The sequence below is a fragment of the Typopeltis vanoorti genome, chromosome 1 (assembly GCF_054136105.1).
Source record: "Typopeltis vanoorti isolate ZY-2024b chromosome 1, IOZ_Tvanoo_1.0, whole genome shotgun sequence".
NCBI classification, from domain to species: Eukaryota; Metazoa; Arthropoda; class Arachnida; order Uropygi; family Thelyphonidae; genus Typopeltis; species Typopeltis vanoorti.
The window spans coordinates 105,548,457-105,568,072 of record NC_143549.1 but is presented as its reverse complement, the minus strand read 5'-3'; the positions used below and the strand labels follow the sequence as shown (position 1 = coordinate 105,568,072).

Below are 19,616 nucleotides of genomic sequence, written 5' to 3'. Positions count from 1 at the left end.
ATCTATTACTATTTTAGTTCTTGCTGGATCTTGTCCTTTAAAGGCCATAGTTTTTGATTTTTCCGTTGATATTATCATACCATAATCTTTGGATATCTCATTTAGATTTAAAATAGCTTTCTGTAAGTTATCTTCAGAATTTGTAATTATTATTTGGTCGTCTGCAAAGAGGAGAGTGTTTAAGTTAACTGTAGGTGAAAGTTTAATTCCTTGGTGTAAATTTTTACTACATTTTATTATTATTTCATTTAAGTAGATATTAAAAAGAGTTGCTGAGAGGGGACATCCCTGTCGGACCCCTTGGTTTATCTCTCTTGTATATGATAGCTCGTGATTTAATCTTATTTGTGTTTGATTATTTTCGTATATACTTGTGATAGCTTTTAGGATATTATTTGGTATTTGTTTTTCTTTTAATATGTTAAATAATATGTTTCTTTTAACTTTGTCAAATGCTTTTTCAAAGTCAATAAATGCAATATGTGTTTCCAAATTATATTCTCTTCTTTTCTCTACTATTAATTTTAGGCAAAAGGCTGGGTTTATACATGATCGTCCTTTTCTAAATCCATTTTGTACCTCTAGAATAAAGTTTTCGGAATATTTCATTACTTTGTTATTTGAGATTCTGCTATATATTTTGTAACAGGAATTTAGTATACTGATACCTCTATAGTTTTTAGGGTCATCTCTATTACCTTTCTTAAAGATAGGAATTACAATTCTTTTTTCCATTCTACTGGGGGGATACCAGTTGAGTAGATTTTATTTAAAAATAATATGGGTCTTTTTTTGAATCTTGTTCCTGCGTATTTATATAGTTCTGAACCTGGCTTATCTTCTCCAGGTGATTTTCCGTTTCTTGTTTCTTAAAATTAAAATTAAAATTATATACGTAAATAACTTGAATAAGAATAATCAGCAGTCCACCATCTTTTACAGATTAACTTTATAAACCAGAATTTGAAGTTGGTATGATTCGTTTTATGCCTAAATATGTATTTCCATGTGTTCTCCTAGCCGTTTTGCAAAATGATAAACCTGTGTATCCAGGGAAGAGGGGACAAACCCTTTCACATCCGTATTAGACCCTTCATTGAAAATTCCTGATGATGGTTTTTTTTCGCGTAGCAGACAGGATTCGGACCCAGCTCTTTCTAACCAAAGGGCTTCGTTGAAACCACTAAGCTACGGAAGCTCTATTTCAAATTACACTTCAATGTAATTACAGCGTAATATTATGGAAGCTATTATGTAGTACTATGCAAAATACTGCAAAAATATAAATGTTATTTATTCTTGCAATAATATCTTATTCAATAAATTATCTGTTTTTCTTATACCGTATTAATCGGAATGACAGCTTACATGTTAACTTCAAAATATATATATATATTAAAGGTAGTAATATGGTTTCAGATAGCAACTGAGTCATATTTTCATTCTTTTTGGATGAGGTTTACTCACTTTTGACCACCATATCTTGGTGCTAAGATGGTTAAGGTGCTTCGGATCAATGAACTTTTAATTTGGAATTCCAATCTTTCTCTTTCTATAAAAACTGACATATTTGAATTGATAATCTTATTATTTTAGAGTTATTTCACCACATGACAGGTATCTGAAGTTATCAGTCAACGATATCATTTGTTGATGAACACATTTCCCAAGCTAACTTACGAAAATATGTCGGCTTGCTCTAAGAAAATATATGAATCACAGTAAAGCAAAAATTGGTGGTCTGAAAATAGCTGCGATGCTTTAAAGAAATAACACGAGACTCCTGAGAGAGGAAGGTTTACATTTTGTTTTCCACAGTGACAACTGTGGGTCAGTTCATTAATTTCCAGTCTGTTAACATCGGTGCCAAATAGCGCGTGCACTTTACAAGTAAACAAATGAGGTGCTTCATTTACTGGGTATGTCTATAACACGTGATACGTACATGGACAACTTGAGCATCAAATTTAAATAATCCAAGTGATTTCAGCGCGTGATTGTGATTTCATTCTTAGCAAAATTTGATGGGAAGAATTTTAATTATTCGTTGATATTTGTCATACTAATGTTTCTTTTTTTTTTTTTTAAAGCAAAGGTTCTCAACTATTTTTTTCCCCATAGAATTATAATAATCTTTCTAAAAATGTTACGGTATCATTCTTTTTAGCGTATGATGTCAAAATAAATTGATAAGTGGTGGAAGTGATCTGGTTGGTCGATACCAAAGGTATTCAGTAGCATAAATTCACGTTTTATCGTTTGCAACCGCATTCCTTTACAAAATATTTAGGTATAATCTCTGTTCGATATTTAGAGAAAAAATATTGCCTCAACCAAGGAAAACAGTGGGGGTAATCGTATACTGGATATTCCTTTTTTTTTTTCTTTTTTTTTTTAAAGAGCACTCGCTGAAATTTTTTTCAGCATTCATTGAAATACCCTGCAAGATCAGACATCTGTTTTTATTAGTTATTTTGAAAATATTGCAAAATTGCAAGAAGGGACGTAGTATTCCTGAAAGTTTTAATTTTTTGCATATCCAGATTTTACCGACCAAATGTCTGCTACAACTTTTTTGTGCGTACTTTATTTTAATCAATTTGATATTCTTTTGGAAATAAAACGTTAATAAAGTTATTACATTAAAACAGGCATAGCAAGTAATGGTGATAGGAAGACTGTGACGTATACAGTTCTTAGCTATAATACTTCATCTTCCCCCCCCCCCAAGCCAGTTATAAAGTTCTAGAGTTCTTTATTGGAGTGTGTTCTCAGGTCAGGCTTGTCTTTTTTCACCCGAAATGAAAACGTTTACTTCCTCATGATAGTCCACTTATACTTGGAAAAGATCCTTTATATTATTAAATGTTACCCATTTTATTAACAATAATCTATTCCAGATCTTTTCCAACCATAGGACGCATATCGCGTTGTTCTTTCCAACTGTAATACGAAGACATTTGTCAGTCTACTTTTCCTGCCAAAACTTAGTATTTAATCAATGTCGTCTTGTGAATTATCAGACTCCATTCCCGACTATGATACAGTGAGTAATGTTAGAAAGAAAAATAGAGTGAAATATGCTAGTTCTGTCGTATAGTTCTGTTATATAGATTCAATTTATGAAAACTGCATGCAAGGTCGTGTGTTCTTCTGACCAGTTTGCTTGTTTTTTTGAAATAAAAAACCCAGAGTTACCGAAAAAAAAAATCGACAAAACTCGTATGAAACTGGCTAACTTACTTTCAAAGTTCTTATAAAGATTCTTCAATTCTTAGAGGATTGGAATCTTTCCTTTTTTTTCCAGTCAACAGACACAGTTCAATTATTAAACTTGCATTTGTTTGTCAATATAAACCTAGTTATTTCACTAATTTTAGTAACCTGTTTTATTATATGCTTTTACTGAATATTAAATTTATATTTTAAAGTCATATATCATTAAAAATTAGATATTTATTCGAATTTTAATGTAATATAAAATATCTTGAAATTAGCATCAAACTAGCTTAGGAAGAATGGAAATAATTTTAATATTAACTTCAGCATTGTGTTTGTATCTTTACAGGTGAGCCAGACATCTTGATCTGCGGCAATTGTAAAGAGTTATTTCCCGGCATACATAAACTTATAGAGCACAAGAAACTGAGTTGTAAGCTGAGATTTACCTGCCGCTGTCAACAAAATGCCAGCCCTCCAGGTACGTACGTTACATAATGCTGAATCAACCGTTGTTGTGTGTATGAGATAATTACTCTGGCATAAAGAAAAGAAGAGTAAAATATTAATGACTTTCAGAAGAGAAATCACAATCTCAAGTTCGAATGTAATTTACCTAGAAGTATTTTTGTTAACCTATTTTCCATTCGTTTCTATAGAAACGTGAGTCAGGTTCTAATTAAAAGAGATTTAATGACCATAGAGAGAGAGAGAGAGAGAGAGAGAGAGAGAGAGAGAGAGAGAGAGAGAGAGAGAGAGAGAGAGAGAAGAAATTACTGTTGGAGATCCAACACTATTCTGTCTTGTTGTCCGCTTTCGGCGATCAAGTAACTCGGATGAAATCTTTTGTTTTGATCACAGAAGTTAGTAGCTTTCTTAATATTAAAAGCAGATTTCTTTGATGAAATTCATAGTAAAGAACTTAATCCACTTTCTCTGCTTTGCTGGTATCCTTTCTTGACATTCATTCTTATTACTCATTAGCACAACTATCGGCAAATTTGTGATATCCGCTCAAATTGTTATCTGTATATAAAATCGATTCATTATGTTTTTCCATGCAGATTTGTGGTTCAAAATGTACGATGTTGTTATAAGAAGAATGAAATTTTGTGCCAGCATTGATTTTAAGTCTGAATATAATAATACAGTTGGGTGAATGGCTCGTTTATTTGGTGCTCTTGTCTACCAAGTAGCATCAGCGTTATTCTTTAGTAGGTCTCGAACTCTTTTTTTTTTTTTGTTATATCAGTCCTTTCCCCATTGACTAAGGATTAAATCCACCAATTCTGCTCTAGAGATCAAGCATGGAACTGTTTGAAGTCGCTTCAGCTTTCAATAAGTGTAGTGTTATCACTCGGTAGATAAAATCATTACATACAAAAATCAGTATGAACACGATGGACTGCATACGTGGATGGATCATGCAGATTGAATTGTATCCTGCCTTTATTTCGTATAGTATTATGAGATAAAAGCATTCATCCTGAAGTCGATCAGTTGGTTGAAATCCGAAAACTGAGAACAATGAAACAGAAGTTTTTGGGAGATGGCGGTAATCATAGAAATATAATACAATACAAGTACACTAAAATATACTTTATTAAAGCATTCACACACCTGGAATTATTCCAGAACGATCTGCGTCCAGTGACATGGTGAATTGTCCTGATGGAAACAACCGTTACCAGCAGATAACTGTGAACTTGAAAAGATGCATTTAGTGAGTAGCACAGTTCTAATAGGCTGTGGAAGTCATTTTCCTCGTTATCACGAAACGTTTGGTTGCCACAAAATATTACCAAACTGTAGTGTTGTCACTTGGAAAATTAGGTCAATTGATTCAGATTCCTGTCGCTATACCATCAGTATGGATTCATCAGACTAGGGAACTTCTCCTTCCTCTCAGGTATCAGTAGCATGTTGTTGTAGTCATCATATACGCATATCTTCTTGGTTTTTACATCACAAATGTGGAAGATGTCTACTGTCATACCTCACCGTGAGAGTTTCGGATGCTTTCTGTGTTCTGATATGTCCACTTTACAAACCACTGCTGTATTATAATTTGCTGTCTATCTGTTGAACCAATTATTTTTTTTTTTAAACTTCAGGATTTTTGTAATTCACTGCTAAACGCACGCAGGAATAAGCTGTGGCACTCATAGGGCTGAAGTTGATCTCAGGTTTTCATTGTTGGATTATTCGTAGTAAATTCGAAACCGCTGCGAATCAAAACCTTGAGAAAACTCCAATGGAAAGGCAGTTTCCAGTTTCTGTAATATTTGCATCGGAATGCCTGGGCGCTGTTGGCTCATTACCATATTGAATCCTTTCTCTCTCTCTCTCTCTCTCTCTCTCTCTCTCTCTCTCTCTCTCTCTCTCTCTCTCTCTCACACACACACACACACACACACACACACACACACACACACACACACACACACACTTCCTCGGTATTTATTTGCGTACCCAAGCATTAGGTTTATATGGATGATGAGCGCGTCGCTAATAATCTGGCCTCCGTGTGTATATAAGTACATAATAAAGCAATACGTCTGTCTAATATGTGTCCGACTATAAGAGAGTTCTCTAATCGATTTGTGAAAATAAAAACAAACAGAAAAAACGTCAATAACAGAGCAGAAAAAATTTTATTCTTAGAAGCTATTCCAGATGAACGTACTAAAGACTTAGTACGTTTGTGTGTGTCTTTGGAAATATCAATATATTATACTTTTAAACACCTTTTCTTCTTACGAACAAATACTATTAATTACGAATATTAATTCGTTGTAAACGCACAAACTAAATAGAACTGTATACAGTGAAAACATTTAATTCTGAGAGTTTTACTTTGAGGACAAAAAGTCTTTGACTGTGTTGTCTTGATTGAATCTGTCTTTGAGCAATTTCAGAGTTTAAAATTTTTTTAATTAAATAAAAATTCAAACTTGAAGAAATATAATATTTCTGTAATGTACAAAATACAAGGAAGCCCATCATGTTATTATTTTTTTTTTTATTTGTAACCAATGTTTTTGTGTGTGTGTGTTTCGAGAATGCGAAAATGTCAAGCAGGAAAAAATAGTAATGGGAAAAAAATTCATTTCAGCGATATGTGCTATACCACAAAGTAAATAAATTAATTATATCGATAATAGTATTAAAACAAGGCAAAAATCTTAATATTCGTAGTATATTTTAAAATTCGATAAAAAATTTAATTTCTTTTTTTTTTTTTTCATTTTAATTTAATTATATTTCTCTTAATTTTTAAATTAATTCGTTTAAGCTTACGTTTTAATTAGTAATTACAGATGAAATTATCGTAAACCATTATTTTTCAACTGCTATCGATTCGATTTCGTAGTTTTGTTGGCTGCATTACATTAACTTCCCCACTGGGAAATTACCAAATTTATTACCCGCCATCGTATGCAGTAATCTCACATAAATTTCCGGTGTTTTCTATTTTCTTCCACTTGGTGATATAAAGGGACAGCGCAGCTACAAGACAACTAATTAATCATCGAAGTTAATTAGTTTGCAAATTAACATACATTTTCGTTTTTTTTTTTTTTTTTTCAATGGAACTATAGCGTTTTTCTACGGGCGATATTTTCCACATCTAAAGACCCCCATAGGTCAGCCTTTACATATTTATCTTTTATTTCGATTATTTATATTTCAATGATATTTAACTATAACTATTTGCACCTTTAGGGGCTCCATCAAAACCCGTATGTGCCCGATGTCAGTCCCAACACAGTAGCTGGTGGGATCTTGTTCACCATTTTCAAACCGCACATGGGCTACCAATATATCAACAATGGGAAGAATCCAGTAGTTCAAACGTAAGTGAACATAAGCTCTTATCCTTTTAAATATATATATATATATATATATATACATTTTTTGTTAAAGAAACGGCGTTGATCTTATATTTGAGAATATGTATGTGCAAAAATCTTTACTTATTGCTCTTCGATTTATCCAAATACTTAACAGAAATATAAATATAAAACGGTATTATGATATTTATTGAATACATGCTAGCCTCGGGACTGGGTCTGTAATATCTTTCAACAAATAAAGGCTCCATCTTCCATAGTTCGATTGTTTACTAGGTCGATCGTTGTGTTGCCTAGAGACAAATCCATCCGGGAACTTTTTGAAGTATTAAAGTGGAATTCTCATTTTCTTGGCTGGTTTCCTTCATCGCTTTCTGTGAGGAAGGGTGATAATCCTAACAATGTAAGTGTCACTGTAGACAGAATAAAGAATAGCTACTAGCTAAAAGATGACAACAATAGGAATTAAATTCGATTGATATGAAGCGAAGTGGATTTATCATTGTTTTCATTTCAAAACATGATTTTGCTTTTAGGGAATTACTGAAAACATTTTAAAACCTAATGAAAAATTTTCGCAGTCCTAAAAATGCGATTCTGAATAAATAACATTTCCAGTTTCACTTGAACAAGTAACTGAAACCACTTTTGCAATTTAAATATTTAAATATTTAAACTGTCGAAGTTAAATTGAATTAAAAACTAAATCATATATTTGTTTATTTTTGAGATCATTCAAATTAAAATGCATTGATTAAATAATAATAAACATATTTCTTTCTTTCTTTTTTGATTGAACGTCTCAGACTGAAGATAATCGCTATAATATATATAATATATATATTTGATTTTATTTCTTCGTATTTTATTTCTCATTTATTTCAATTTTATTGAAATTGAATAAATATAAAATAATGATTCAGTTAACTTAAACTGATTTCAGAACTATATATTACGTTATGATCTAATTTTATTATTTTTATTGTATTATATATTATGATCTATAGTCTACTTTATTGTTTAACTTTTATATTATAATCCCATTTTAATATTCAAGTATTGTTTAACTTTTAGTGATTTAAAAATGATAATTTCTGCAAATTGGTGTGTATCATAGGCTATTAATTTTATTTTATTTTTACTTTTTAATGTAAATTAGAATTTAGAAATTAATTTGAAATGAATTATTAGTAATAAATTAATAGGAATTAATGTAATTCCTCTCAATAAACTGTCTATATTGATTTAATAGTTGGACTCGCCCAAAACCCAATATTTCTTAAACTCCAAAGGGGAAAAAACAACGATGAATATCACTCTTTCAATCAGAGTGATCAATAGAGAATGCGGTTATCTTGTGGTCACGTGACTTGCATTTGGAGAGGAAAATCTAATTTTTCATTGTGAGGACTGCGGTTGAACCTAAGAATAGCGGCATCCGGTCTGTATTCTTAACTAAACTCCCGTGTGGAATATTTATCAAGTGTAACCTCAGTAGTAAAACAATGAAAAAAAAATCTGTCCGCTTCGTCTTCTTTTTATTTCCGGCATCGTGCGAAAATGATTGGCCTAAGAGGTCGTCAAGTGAGCTTAAAGTAGATGAATGTCCCTAAAGACCTTTTCGGAAGGAAGTTCCGCTTCACATAGCGTCACACTTTTGACTATTTTTAACCTTGAATTTGCTTTTCTTAGAACTCGATTTGATTTCCAAAGTCTTTCCTATTTGAGGTACGCATCGTTTCTCGTTCGTTATTGTGTAAGATTTAATTTTCTTTTTCTTTGTTTCGGCCGAACAATGAAGAGAATTGAAAGAAAGCGCTAGTTGGCTTCATCCTATTGGAATGCAGCGAAGTCGTGTCACCTGTCCAAACGACACCTTTCCTCAATTAATGTGAGCGTAAAGCGTGAGCTCGAGACAAATCCGTGTCATTCAGCACATTAGTAAAGCAGGCGGACTTAACTTTGTTTCCATTGCCACACTGCTGCATCAGACTCCCGTCGCTTTATTGATTGGATCAGTTACAGTGAGGCTGGACAGCAATATTTGAAATTCCTTCTTACCGTTTTATTTATTTTTGTTTTCACTGGAAATGGCTTGCGAATCGTCTAAGAAAAACACGGTATCTGACTTAAAATTCGATTTAATGTACTAATATTAATAGTACATTAAATTATCTATTAATGTACTAACTCAATTTCAGACACAACAGTCTGTGTCTGAAATTGAGTGAATAGTTCTTTTAATTGTTTCACAAAGCTTTATTTGCTTTGATAAATTAAGGATAATAAATATTGGGGACAGTTAGGATCACTGCTGATTCACCATGATTCAGCTCACGATGAATCACCTCAAAAGGACTTTATCTCAGAATGACTCAGACTGATTTTCATCAAGGACGATTCGCTCAGAGCTTTAACGATCATGACTAGCTTATTGTGCTGTATTATTTCTTTATTTTTATTTCTGTTTCTATTATTTCTATTTCTATTGTTTCTTTCCTATGTTCTTATATACACATACCGGCCATTGAATTAGAAATTTTCATTTTACGTACAGGCTTGCGATTGATAATACCGATCCTCTTCTATTCCTTGCGGATAGTTCGGTGGAGTCGGAAACAGATTTCATTAAATGCCTTCGGTCAATTGCTGAACACAGGAAGTTCTGTTTGTACAGACGACGGTAATCTCGTTCTTGACGACTGTCTTAGGATCACAGTTACTCCCCTTCGACAAGCAATGTGTGTGTGTGTAATTTTTCCACTGATTAAACACCGGCGATATCTCTCTCACATTGTGTGAAACCAGTCAGGTTCTGCTGTTTTCAAAATCGTGGCTCCAGCCAGAGGACATCTGCAACAAGTCCTTTATCGAACTCAGAAAGAGTCTTTGTTTTTCCCATTGTGATCAAGACTATTGACGATTATTGATCAGCAGCATTCTTAAATAGTTGCCGAGAACACGTAATGAAGCACGTGATCAAGTATTCTGCATATCTTGGTTACTTAAGTGACGTTTAAGTATATCCGGATAAAGGTTTCTGATTGTGGACGGTATGTGTAGTAGATATTTCAATAACATGTACATGCATGTCCATGATTCATACCTAAATCACTAGTGTTTGAACTTCGTAACTTCCATCTAAACAACTATCGATGATGACTGGTCATGGATGTTCTGCCCGCGCGGTTAGCTTTGGCTTTGCGTTTCGCAATCATATGCCTGGGGAAGGAGTGTCCTAGGTTCGATTCCCGTCGACGACGTGAGGAACGTAAGGGTTTTCCTCAACCATAGCCAAGTTAGCCGGTCTTGGGCGTGGACAGCAGGGTTTTTCCGCTAGTTTATCTGGGGTTTTTCATCCCGCAAAACAGGCAAACTGGTCTTCTGAACACACGGATTACAGCCAGTAATATTGACCCAGCCATAGTCCTGATTCGTCAGCCTATGCCGGTTCCGGAGCCCGGATAAAATTTGGAGGTCTCAGATGGTACTGTACACTTGTAAAAAAAAAGGGGGGGGGTACTGTATCATCACATGGAAAGGAAGGATGGATGTTCTGCCATCTCTCATCATTTCCTGACTGCGTTGTATTTAGATGCATGCTCACCGAAGTTTAGCTTCCCAGATATCTGTAATCACACACACACACACACACACACACACACACACACACACACACACACACACACACACACACACACACACACTGATGATAAACGGTTGAATTGCTATAAAATATTACTTTGGAAAAAGATAAAAAGGATACTAAGGTATCTCTTGATCACGTGCTTTTGTGTTTAGTATTGAAATGTTTCCATTTCAGTTCCACTTTGTTTTTCAAATTTTGTTCGTAATATCGCGCGGATCTGATTTTCCCCTAATAAATATTGTTCTTCACAATTACAAGAAATTGAACCGCACTTTGCAAACGTGAGTATCAGTGCTATAAAAGGAACATATTAGAAAAACGACAATGCTTTTCGAAACTTTGAAACAAGTTGGGAAGAACTTGTTTTAAATTAAGAACGTAAGAATGATCTTCAGTGAATTTGAGTTGGCCACTCTTCTTATGTTGGTGGCTGATTTTTACGTAAAATGGTTTTTCCTTCTATTAATTAGGCAGAGTGGCAGACATGACTTTGTTGTTTTGCTTAATTTCTCTATTAAATTGAGTCAAAAACAAATCAAAATTGAGATGATGCGACAAATCTTAGATTTGAAATAACAAACTCTCAGAGCGAAATGAGTACTACAATTTCATTATTTTAACAATAAATTGTTCTTTGACTGAGGGGGAGGGGAGGATGCAACATTTTATCTCCCTGCATCCACGCATACTAAGTTTAGTTTAATGTTATTCAGCGATAGCGGAGCTATTGCTTAGTATGATTGCCAAATTTTGGATGTGCTGATAGATTTAATGGAATCTCTCCGCTTAGAAATAATATATGTATGAATGAATGGAAGAACAAATAAAAATGAGTATAATTAGTACTTATTCAGATATAAATTATTCTCATAACCTTAACTTTATTTCATACTATTTGAACTAAGCACCAACCCAATTGTTTGTGAATCACGGATTGCTAATCAACTTGTAATTAATACATTTTTGAAGGATAATTTTGTGAAACTCACCTTCTTTACTCAATGGTATGAGATTCATTCCATGCTTTGCTATTTTAAGAGCACCGGTCTTTCTCTTCATCGATATGCTGGATATTAAATGAGCCTGGGATAAATATAAAAGATCAAAAGCATATATTTCCAGTTTAATAATTAATCGATTCTTGCTAATTACAGCATTAAAATTATAATCCAGGAACTGTCCTTTTAATGGTTTGTCACGACCAAACAATTTAGCTTCACATAAAGCTTAAGAAATTCTTTCAACGTGTGTTCTAGAGTCGGTTTGTCTGTATTGTTGAAGAAAAACCACGAGTTTTCTTAAAGGATGATGATGCGAAGAATAGTACCACCTTCCTACTGGATGATGAAAGATTCGCATAAATGTACTTCACCGGATTCGAACCCAGGTCCTTTCGACTAAAGAGCATTGTCGTTACGAACTAGGTTACGGAGGTGCTTGTTTAGCTATCCACAGTAATACATTTAAGAGGCATTTGAAGCCATTCGGGACTTGCCTGATCACCATTTCTCAATATTACATTATACTTTATGCTAATATTTTCTACAAAAGTTTGATTCCGCTAAACAGTCTTGAGAAAATCCTTAGAAATCACTTGTATTAATGTGTTAATGCAATGAATAATACAATAGAAGAGTAAACACATTGTCTCTTGGAATCTGTTTACGTATGAGCAGGTCTCCCTCTCAGCATCTGTTCATAGATGGATGAGCACTAACAGAAGGTGACAAATCTAACAAGAGATGCTCCGATTCATTTCCTTCTGGTAAAAGGCGTAACATACAAGAGATAGTCCCACGCTGATAAGACACAACTAATTAAAATATTTAAGGTAACTGCAGCCTGAATGTAATATTCTGGTCTACAGCCGCCTTTCACGCATCTCTGCGTTCATTGATTCTTCGAGCAAACTATAAGAGTGGCGATTCGCCATTTCCGTAGATTTTCGCTCTTCAAGTTTTAAGGATTACAGAGTGATATTTGGTTGCATCAAAGCTACGAAAAAGAAATGCTATTTATCTCGCATGCTTCCTTAAGTGTAAAACTATGGAAAGTACAGAATAGGTAACAGGAATTTTAAGAATCTTGTTTACTGGGTCTGTTGAACTTACGGGCATGATTTAGATTTCGGTGCGACAACGACCGAGACTGAGGACAGCATATTATGTGTTAATTGTATGTGTGTTTTCTGTAGCCAGTTTATTTGTTTTGAGGGGTAAAAATTGAGTTTCCGGAAGCAAATATTTGCCACCTGCATACGAGACAAGCTAACTCATTTTCAGTTGAAAAACTGAAAAATGTTTCTCCTTATAAGTTTCTAGAAACTTATAGAAAGACTTTTGGTATGATCCTTCCAAAAAGCATTTTGTTGTATGCGCTTAATTGGGTCTGTAAACTATACCTGATTTAAAAGGGAAGGTTTTTTTGATTTTTCAGGGATAAAAGAAATTCTCTATTTTCGCACTCCTAACCATCCTGATCTAGAAGTAATAAAAATCTACTCGAAAAATAAATTCCCTATTTGGTGACCGTTTATATCGGCAAATGTGTGGGTAGGGCAGAAGGGTGGGGGGGGGGAATTCCGAATAGTGGACTGAAGTTTACATCCGGAGAGACGAAGTATTCTTACGCACCGCACAACATTATTTAAACCTGATGATTCATTTATCTGCAATGAAATTGTTTTAGGTAGAAATTCTCTGGACGTATTTTTGTGTTGACGTGTGACCTTTAAACGTTTCAGTCAGATGTCTAAGTGAACTAATTATGAATGCCCTTATAGTTTTCTTACCCGAAATAGTAATGATAGTAATAATAATAATTAATAATTTATTAATTAATAAATAATAATAATAATAATAATAATAATAATAATAATAATAATAATTAATAGTAATAGTAATAATAATTAATACTATTAATAATAATAGCTAATAATAGCAACAACAGTGTAGTTAGTTGTGCAGAATGCAAATTAAGATTAAAGAAAACAAAAATGGACAAATTCGAAGATTGTTGCAACTGTCAAATGCATAATTGGCTTCATGTTTGGAAGGAAAATATAAAAAGAATTGCAATTACCGTTATTAATGAATGCTTAAAGTACAATAATTAAATAAATAAATGAAATGTGCTGTATATATATAATATTGATCTGATGTTTATTCCTTATTATTTTCGGCGACTAAGACTTTCAAGAACAGATTTTTTTTTTTTTCTCAAATAAGAACAGCGAAGAAAACTAACACCAATAAAGTTTTTCCCAAGGATGTTTCCCTCTTCTAAAAGAATAGTGACAACTTCCTTCCTTACATGTTGTAGTTAGAAGAAAGATCCTTTGGTTGAATTAATCTAGATTCAGATCGCGTTTTTTGCTAATATACATACGATGACACTCCCATCTACGATAGTAAGTAAAATTAAGTAAACGTAATTATCAACCTCCTTTAAGTTAAGTATCATCAAGTGGCTGAGTAACGTTTTAAGCCAATGGAGGCTTCCAATAAATGGTCCTGCATCGAACAGTGAAAATCAGCTTCCACTTAAAGACATTCGCAAAAATCCATGCAAGAGTGAGATTCGAAAACCCGCAATCTGTTCATTGGAGTTACCCTTAAGTTATCCGAAGAGAAGCAAGGACGCAAAGTTTGTAATGACTTTTCAAGAGTGAATGTCAATTATTCGCACTGAGGCTGCTGTTGTTATCTAGAATTGTAACCGTAGTAACTAAGGCCAGTATATTGTTTGTTTATTGCGCATGTTCTTCTGATAGATTTGTCTGTTCTGAGGGAAGAAATACCCGAGTTTGCAGGAGGAAAAATCCCTCCACATCCATATGAGACTGGCAAACTTAAAAAAAAATTCTTATAAAGATTCCTTGTCTCCTTCATGAGTGATAAACCCAAGTCTTTACAAATTAGTGGCATAATCATCATCATCTTCATATGGGAAATTACTTTTTTTCCCGAAAATGAGCCTCCCTAGCTCAGTCGGTATTGACGATGTCTTTTTGGAAAGACCTGGGTTCGAATCCTTATTCTAGGATGCGAAGAACAGTTATCATGCCTTTCAACTGAAGGTGACTTAGACAGTCATGCATTTGTGCAAGGATTTTTCCAGTCCAGGTGCTTCGTCCTTAACTTTAAACAACCAATCTTACAAAAACCCGGATTCTAAACTCCGCAAGACAAACAAACTGCGGGATGAAACTAGATGAATTCTAGAACTAGATGAGTAAACTATTCATGGCCTTAAAGTTACCTCACGTAATACTTAAGAATAACTTCAGTTGTTTCTTCACTGGAGAAGATGATTATTCCTACAATATCAAAATATTCTTATTGAAATATATAAACTTCGCAGTAGGGGGTTTAAAATAGACTCGATTAATACCTGAATAACTTTTACTAAAAATAGTTTAATTTGGAAAGTTGTGACATTATTCTTTAGCCTGCATTATTGGCAGACGTCTACAATTTGTGTACATGTGTTGTAACACCCACTTCATCAAGGGGAAAGGAGGAAACCTGGAGACAGAAGAATGTTTAATTATACTTAGCGCACGCACGCACGCACACACACACACACACACACACACACACACACACACACACACACACACACACACACACACACACACACACACACACACACAACCCCATTTCTTTGTCAGTAACTAATGATCACAGATGGTGTACAGTAGAAATATTGGGAGATTTTTTTTTTTTTTTTTGGTTTCTGTATGTGAGTGTCATGTTGGTTTTAGTAAGTTCCTACGCCAACCATAATTCTTTGGCACGTGAACAATAGTCTATGCGCCAATTTAACCCTCATTTTCTTATGTGTTACCCCGGTTTCTTTTTATATCTCCGCTCCTACTTTCTTATTCTAAGGGATTATAATAGACACTGAAATAACATAAGATATCCCCTCGAGGACCGGTCGCTACAACGGCATTCTCAGACAAATAAAATGATGAAGCACCGTGGCTGGCGTTCGAAGCATTCCACTAGCGTTGAAATGTGGTTCCCTCTAATTACTTGGCGGCTTTCTATTTGCAAGATAAAATTAGAAAATGGTTTTGTTAAGGCATCCGAGATGAATATTGGACATTTTTATGCGATGGAAAATGTAAGAGGTCAGTGTTTAACTTTCGTTGGCAGTTACGTAGTAGAAACTTCTTCTCAAAGGAATAGACGATGGTGGTAGTGGTGTTAGGTGTGTGGTATATGATATTTCTTGAATTCCCCCCCCCCCTTGAGTAGCTGATATTATAAGGTACACAACTGTAAATAAATCTTTCATCTCCCCATGATGTTTCTATGTCAAAGGAATTTATAAAAATGACTCATTTAATGTACAGTGGGATTTAAACGCATTAAACCTAACGTAATTACAGTTTATTGGGTGTTGAACCCAATCTTACAGAATTCATCTGTGTTAAATATTTGATTTAAATGATTCCTCATAAAATGATGGTATTTCTATATGTCTACCTCTAGGAATTGGAAATAATTTGAATTATATAAAAGCCATAAGACGAGTCTATTATAATTATGTGTATCCTTCGGCTGGTCTATCTCTTTCAGTGAGTAAAACCTTACTGTCCTTGTATAAAATTAGCTGAATACAAATCAGACGCTCTGGAGACAGAGTGGCTTTGTCGGAAGAACGAAAGTGATATTTAATTGGAAAGATTTGATTACGCATCCTATCTATTAATATTTATATTTAGCTCACATTAAAAATATATGCATTTTGTGGAATGGATTAATGTAAGCTGTAAATGTATGAGCTCGTATAAATAGAAGGCATGCCGGTAGGCAGTTTTTGAAAGAAGCTAGAGCTCTATGGTCTATATTCTTACGGGTACCAAAGTTTATGAGGGTTTTTTTTTAGTCAGATGCCGATTGGAACTGAAGCAGTAGATATGTTCTTTTGTAAAACTCCAGTTTTTTCCTCCAGATTCACTTATTTCTCCAGAATCCTCTGGGGGTCACTCGGTTCATATTAACATTAGTAAAGAGGCGTATATTTCACTGATTAAAGAACTCTTTTCATATTTCTGTCAGTCATTACCAACCGTTCGTGCGACTGTTGGAATCATGTATCAATTTAGAAATGTTTATAGCGGAAAGAAGGGGAGGTTAAAGGCTGAGCAGTGATGCGAAACGCCTTCCTGTAACCACAACATCTCTAAATCTAAATTCGAAATTCTTCACTGTTTTTGGCAGGCCTCAGAGACTTTCGGTCGTGTGGCATCATCACGCTCGACCATAATTAAAAATAGATACGAAGCAGTTACGAGAGACCCACGTCCCTAGATTAAGGAGCTAAATAAAGAAAGGAAACGTTTTTCTATCTGTATAAAAAATAACGATGCTCTACTGAAGCTATGCGATGATCATTTTGGATATTACGGTTCTTCTCACTTTTATACTTTGATAAATGCACACTTTCATCTTAGATCTTCTTTTTACTGTGTTCCGCAACCCACTCTAAAGCACAAATCCGAATATATATTTAGAAGGGGAACTTTCGAGATAAAATGTTACAGAAATCAACGTTAGTATATTTACGTATTTCTGACACGAAGAAGAGAAACCTAATCAGGAAATTAACTCATTTATGATTTTTAACGGCATCCTGTTGTGAAACTGTTAACTGAGCATTCTGTATTTGTACAGCAAATTGATAAAAATTGCTATTCGTCAACAATTAAACTAAATCCCCAGAGTTATTTACACTTACTGTAGCGCCCTCTACTTTAATTATTTAGCTAGATTACGATTTTTTCAATTACCGTGATACGAAATGGTCTGAAATTGATTTATTCGGACATTTAAGTAAAAACATTTTTACGCAGAGATATCACATAAAGGCCAAAGTGGTTGATTAAAACAGCCTTCGTGTGATGAAATCAAAGCTAAATGAACTCAATATACTTCTTGCTAATTTCAGAATTTGTAATTTAATCCGATTATTAATTAAGTTTCATTAAATAAATCTGATTATTTAACTGGCTACATGCGAAATTAATTTCATGTGATCATTTTTATGTTTAAAAATGAACTTATCAAAATTTGCTTGCACAAATAATTCAAAAATTTGTAAACATTGATCACTTTGTAATTAAGCCCGATAATTTCTTTGTTCCGTTTATTTATTTAGCCTGTTTCTCAACATGCATAATCAGCTGTTAGCATCAGTTATTACCTATCAGTGCGTCTATATATAACAGACTAACGCTGTTGGATAGATTTTCATTAAAATTTATTATTTCAGATCTTTATAAGTCTATCGACGCCTTGATATTTTGGTTTAAAAGAAAACCTTTGTATCACAAAATGACAGTCCTGGTTGTCATGGAAGCCTGTCTCCATGGTAACATAAGAACGGTTGCTAAGAAATATATTACGCTCGAATATTGTTACCATCCGTAATATTTTCGCAAATATAAAGAGTAAGAAATTAAATATTGAAAAAAAAAAAAAAAAAAAAAAAGACAAGAAAAGAAAAGAAAGAAAAAATTCTGGGCAAAACGATTGTCTGAAATATTTTTAATTCTTCATGCAGAATATATACAATTAGTATCATTTATAATTAGTCATTAATATTTACATTTTTACACAATCTAATACTCAACCGAATTTTATTTCATTAAATGAGCTGCTACCCGTTTAATTAATTAAAATCATATAAAAATTAATGTGGGATTCCTCCATTATTTTTAATGTATTTTCCGAAGTTTTTCCAGCAAAATCAATGTCATTCTTATAGGTTGCAACTGTAAATTTATTGTATCTGGTATATGTTACCGCACTATAACATTACAAACAAACCTTATAATTATAAATACGTTTCGCTAGTGAATATTCATCAATTCCAGTTTGTAAACCATGTGCTCCTTTTAACTCTTCATTGCCTTTAATATAAACTAATGGATCATAATAATTCTCGAACTATCTAATTAGTTTTACTGCTTCAGTCCGTGATTCCCAGCGTGTGCTCGAAATCATTTTGGGGTTAACTTTGGTAAATATTTTCGTTTAGAAATATACCATCTGTTTGTTAATGCAATACAAAATTATATAACGTCTGAATTATAATGAAAAATGAAACCGATTCTAAATTACTTTTAGCTGCATCATTTATGACCAGATTTAAACAATGCAGTACCAGCGGAATAAAAATTGCACGTGGATTTAAGTTAAATAGATGTCTTTGTACTCCATTATTTTTTTCAGAATCATTGTCACTCTGGGATCTCTTATTATTAATATTTATACCGGGGATTGCATACTAAAAAGACTAAGTTTAAATTACTATTCTTGTACTTTAACTTAGTCCATATTTATCGAATATTTCAACAAACTTAAATTATATTATATTAATCCCGAAGGTTTTGAACAAATCTCGTACAAGCTCTTTTGGCTCATAAGGTGTCTCTTTGCAATCTTTTTCTCCAGGCGTAGTCGATTCGGTAGATTCTTTCAAAAAAGAAAATGCTACCGGCTTGACTAACTAATCGCACTTTTTTTAAACTTTACGTTTGTGTTATACGCTGAGCTAGTTAGTCGTTTATGTGAATTCGTTTATTAATTTTTAATTTATTTTCTGTAAGCATAAAATATTTTAATTAATATAACAATAAACTTTAATAGTAATAATAAAGAAATCTCTTTAAAACTTTATTTATATTGCTAGCGATGTAATACTAAAAAAAAGTGCAGAAACTTCACTTAATTGCATATACAATCAGTAGCTATGAGCTTTTTTCGTACAAAAAAAAAAAAAAAGTCTAAATATATTGCCATTAGGGATTGCAAGTAAATAAATGAGCACCTATTATAAAGATTGCTTTATTAAACTAATTTAAATATTTAAAATAAGAA

General features: G+C 33.3%; 1 protein-coding gene across 1 annotated transcript in view; it reads left to right on the top strand.

Moving 5' to 3' along the window:
• The window catches only part of LOC150110287 (uncharacterized), a 129,871-nt gene that overhangs the window by 81,060 nt on the left and 29,195 nt on the right, over nucleotides 1–19,616 (top strand). The window contains exons 5-6 of the mRNA XM_090398761.1: nucleotides 3,569–3,700; nucleotides 6,946–7,076. Of these exons, the coding sequence (XP_090254887.1) occupies nucleotides 3,569–3,700; nucleotides 6,946–7,076 (263 nt within the window). The remainder of the gene's footprint in view (nucleotides 1–3,568; nucleotides 3,701–6,945; nucleotides 7,077–19,616) is intronic.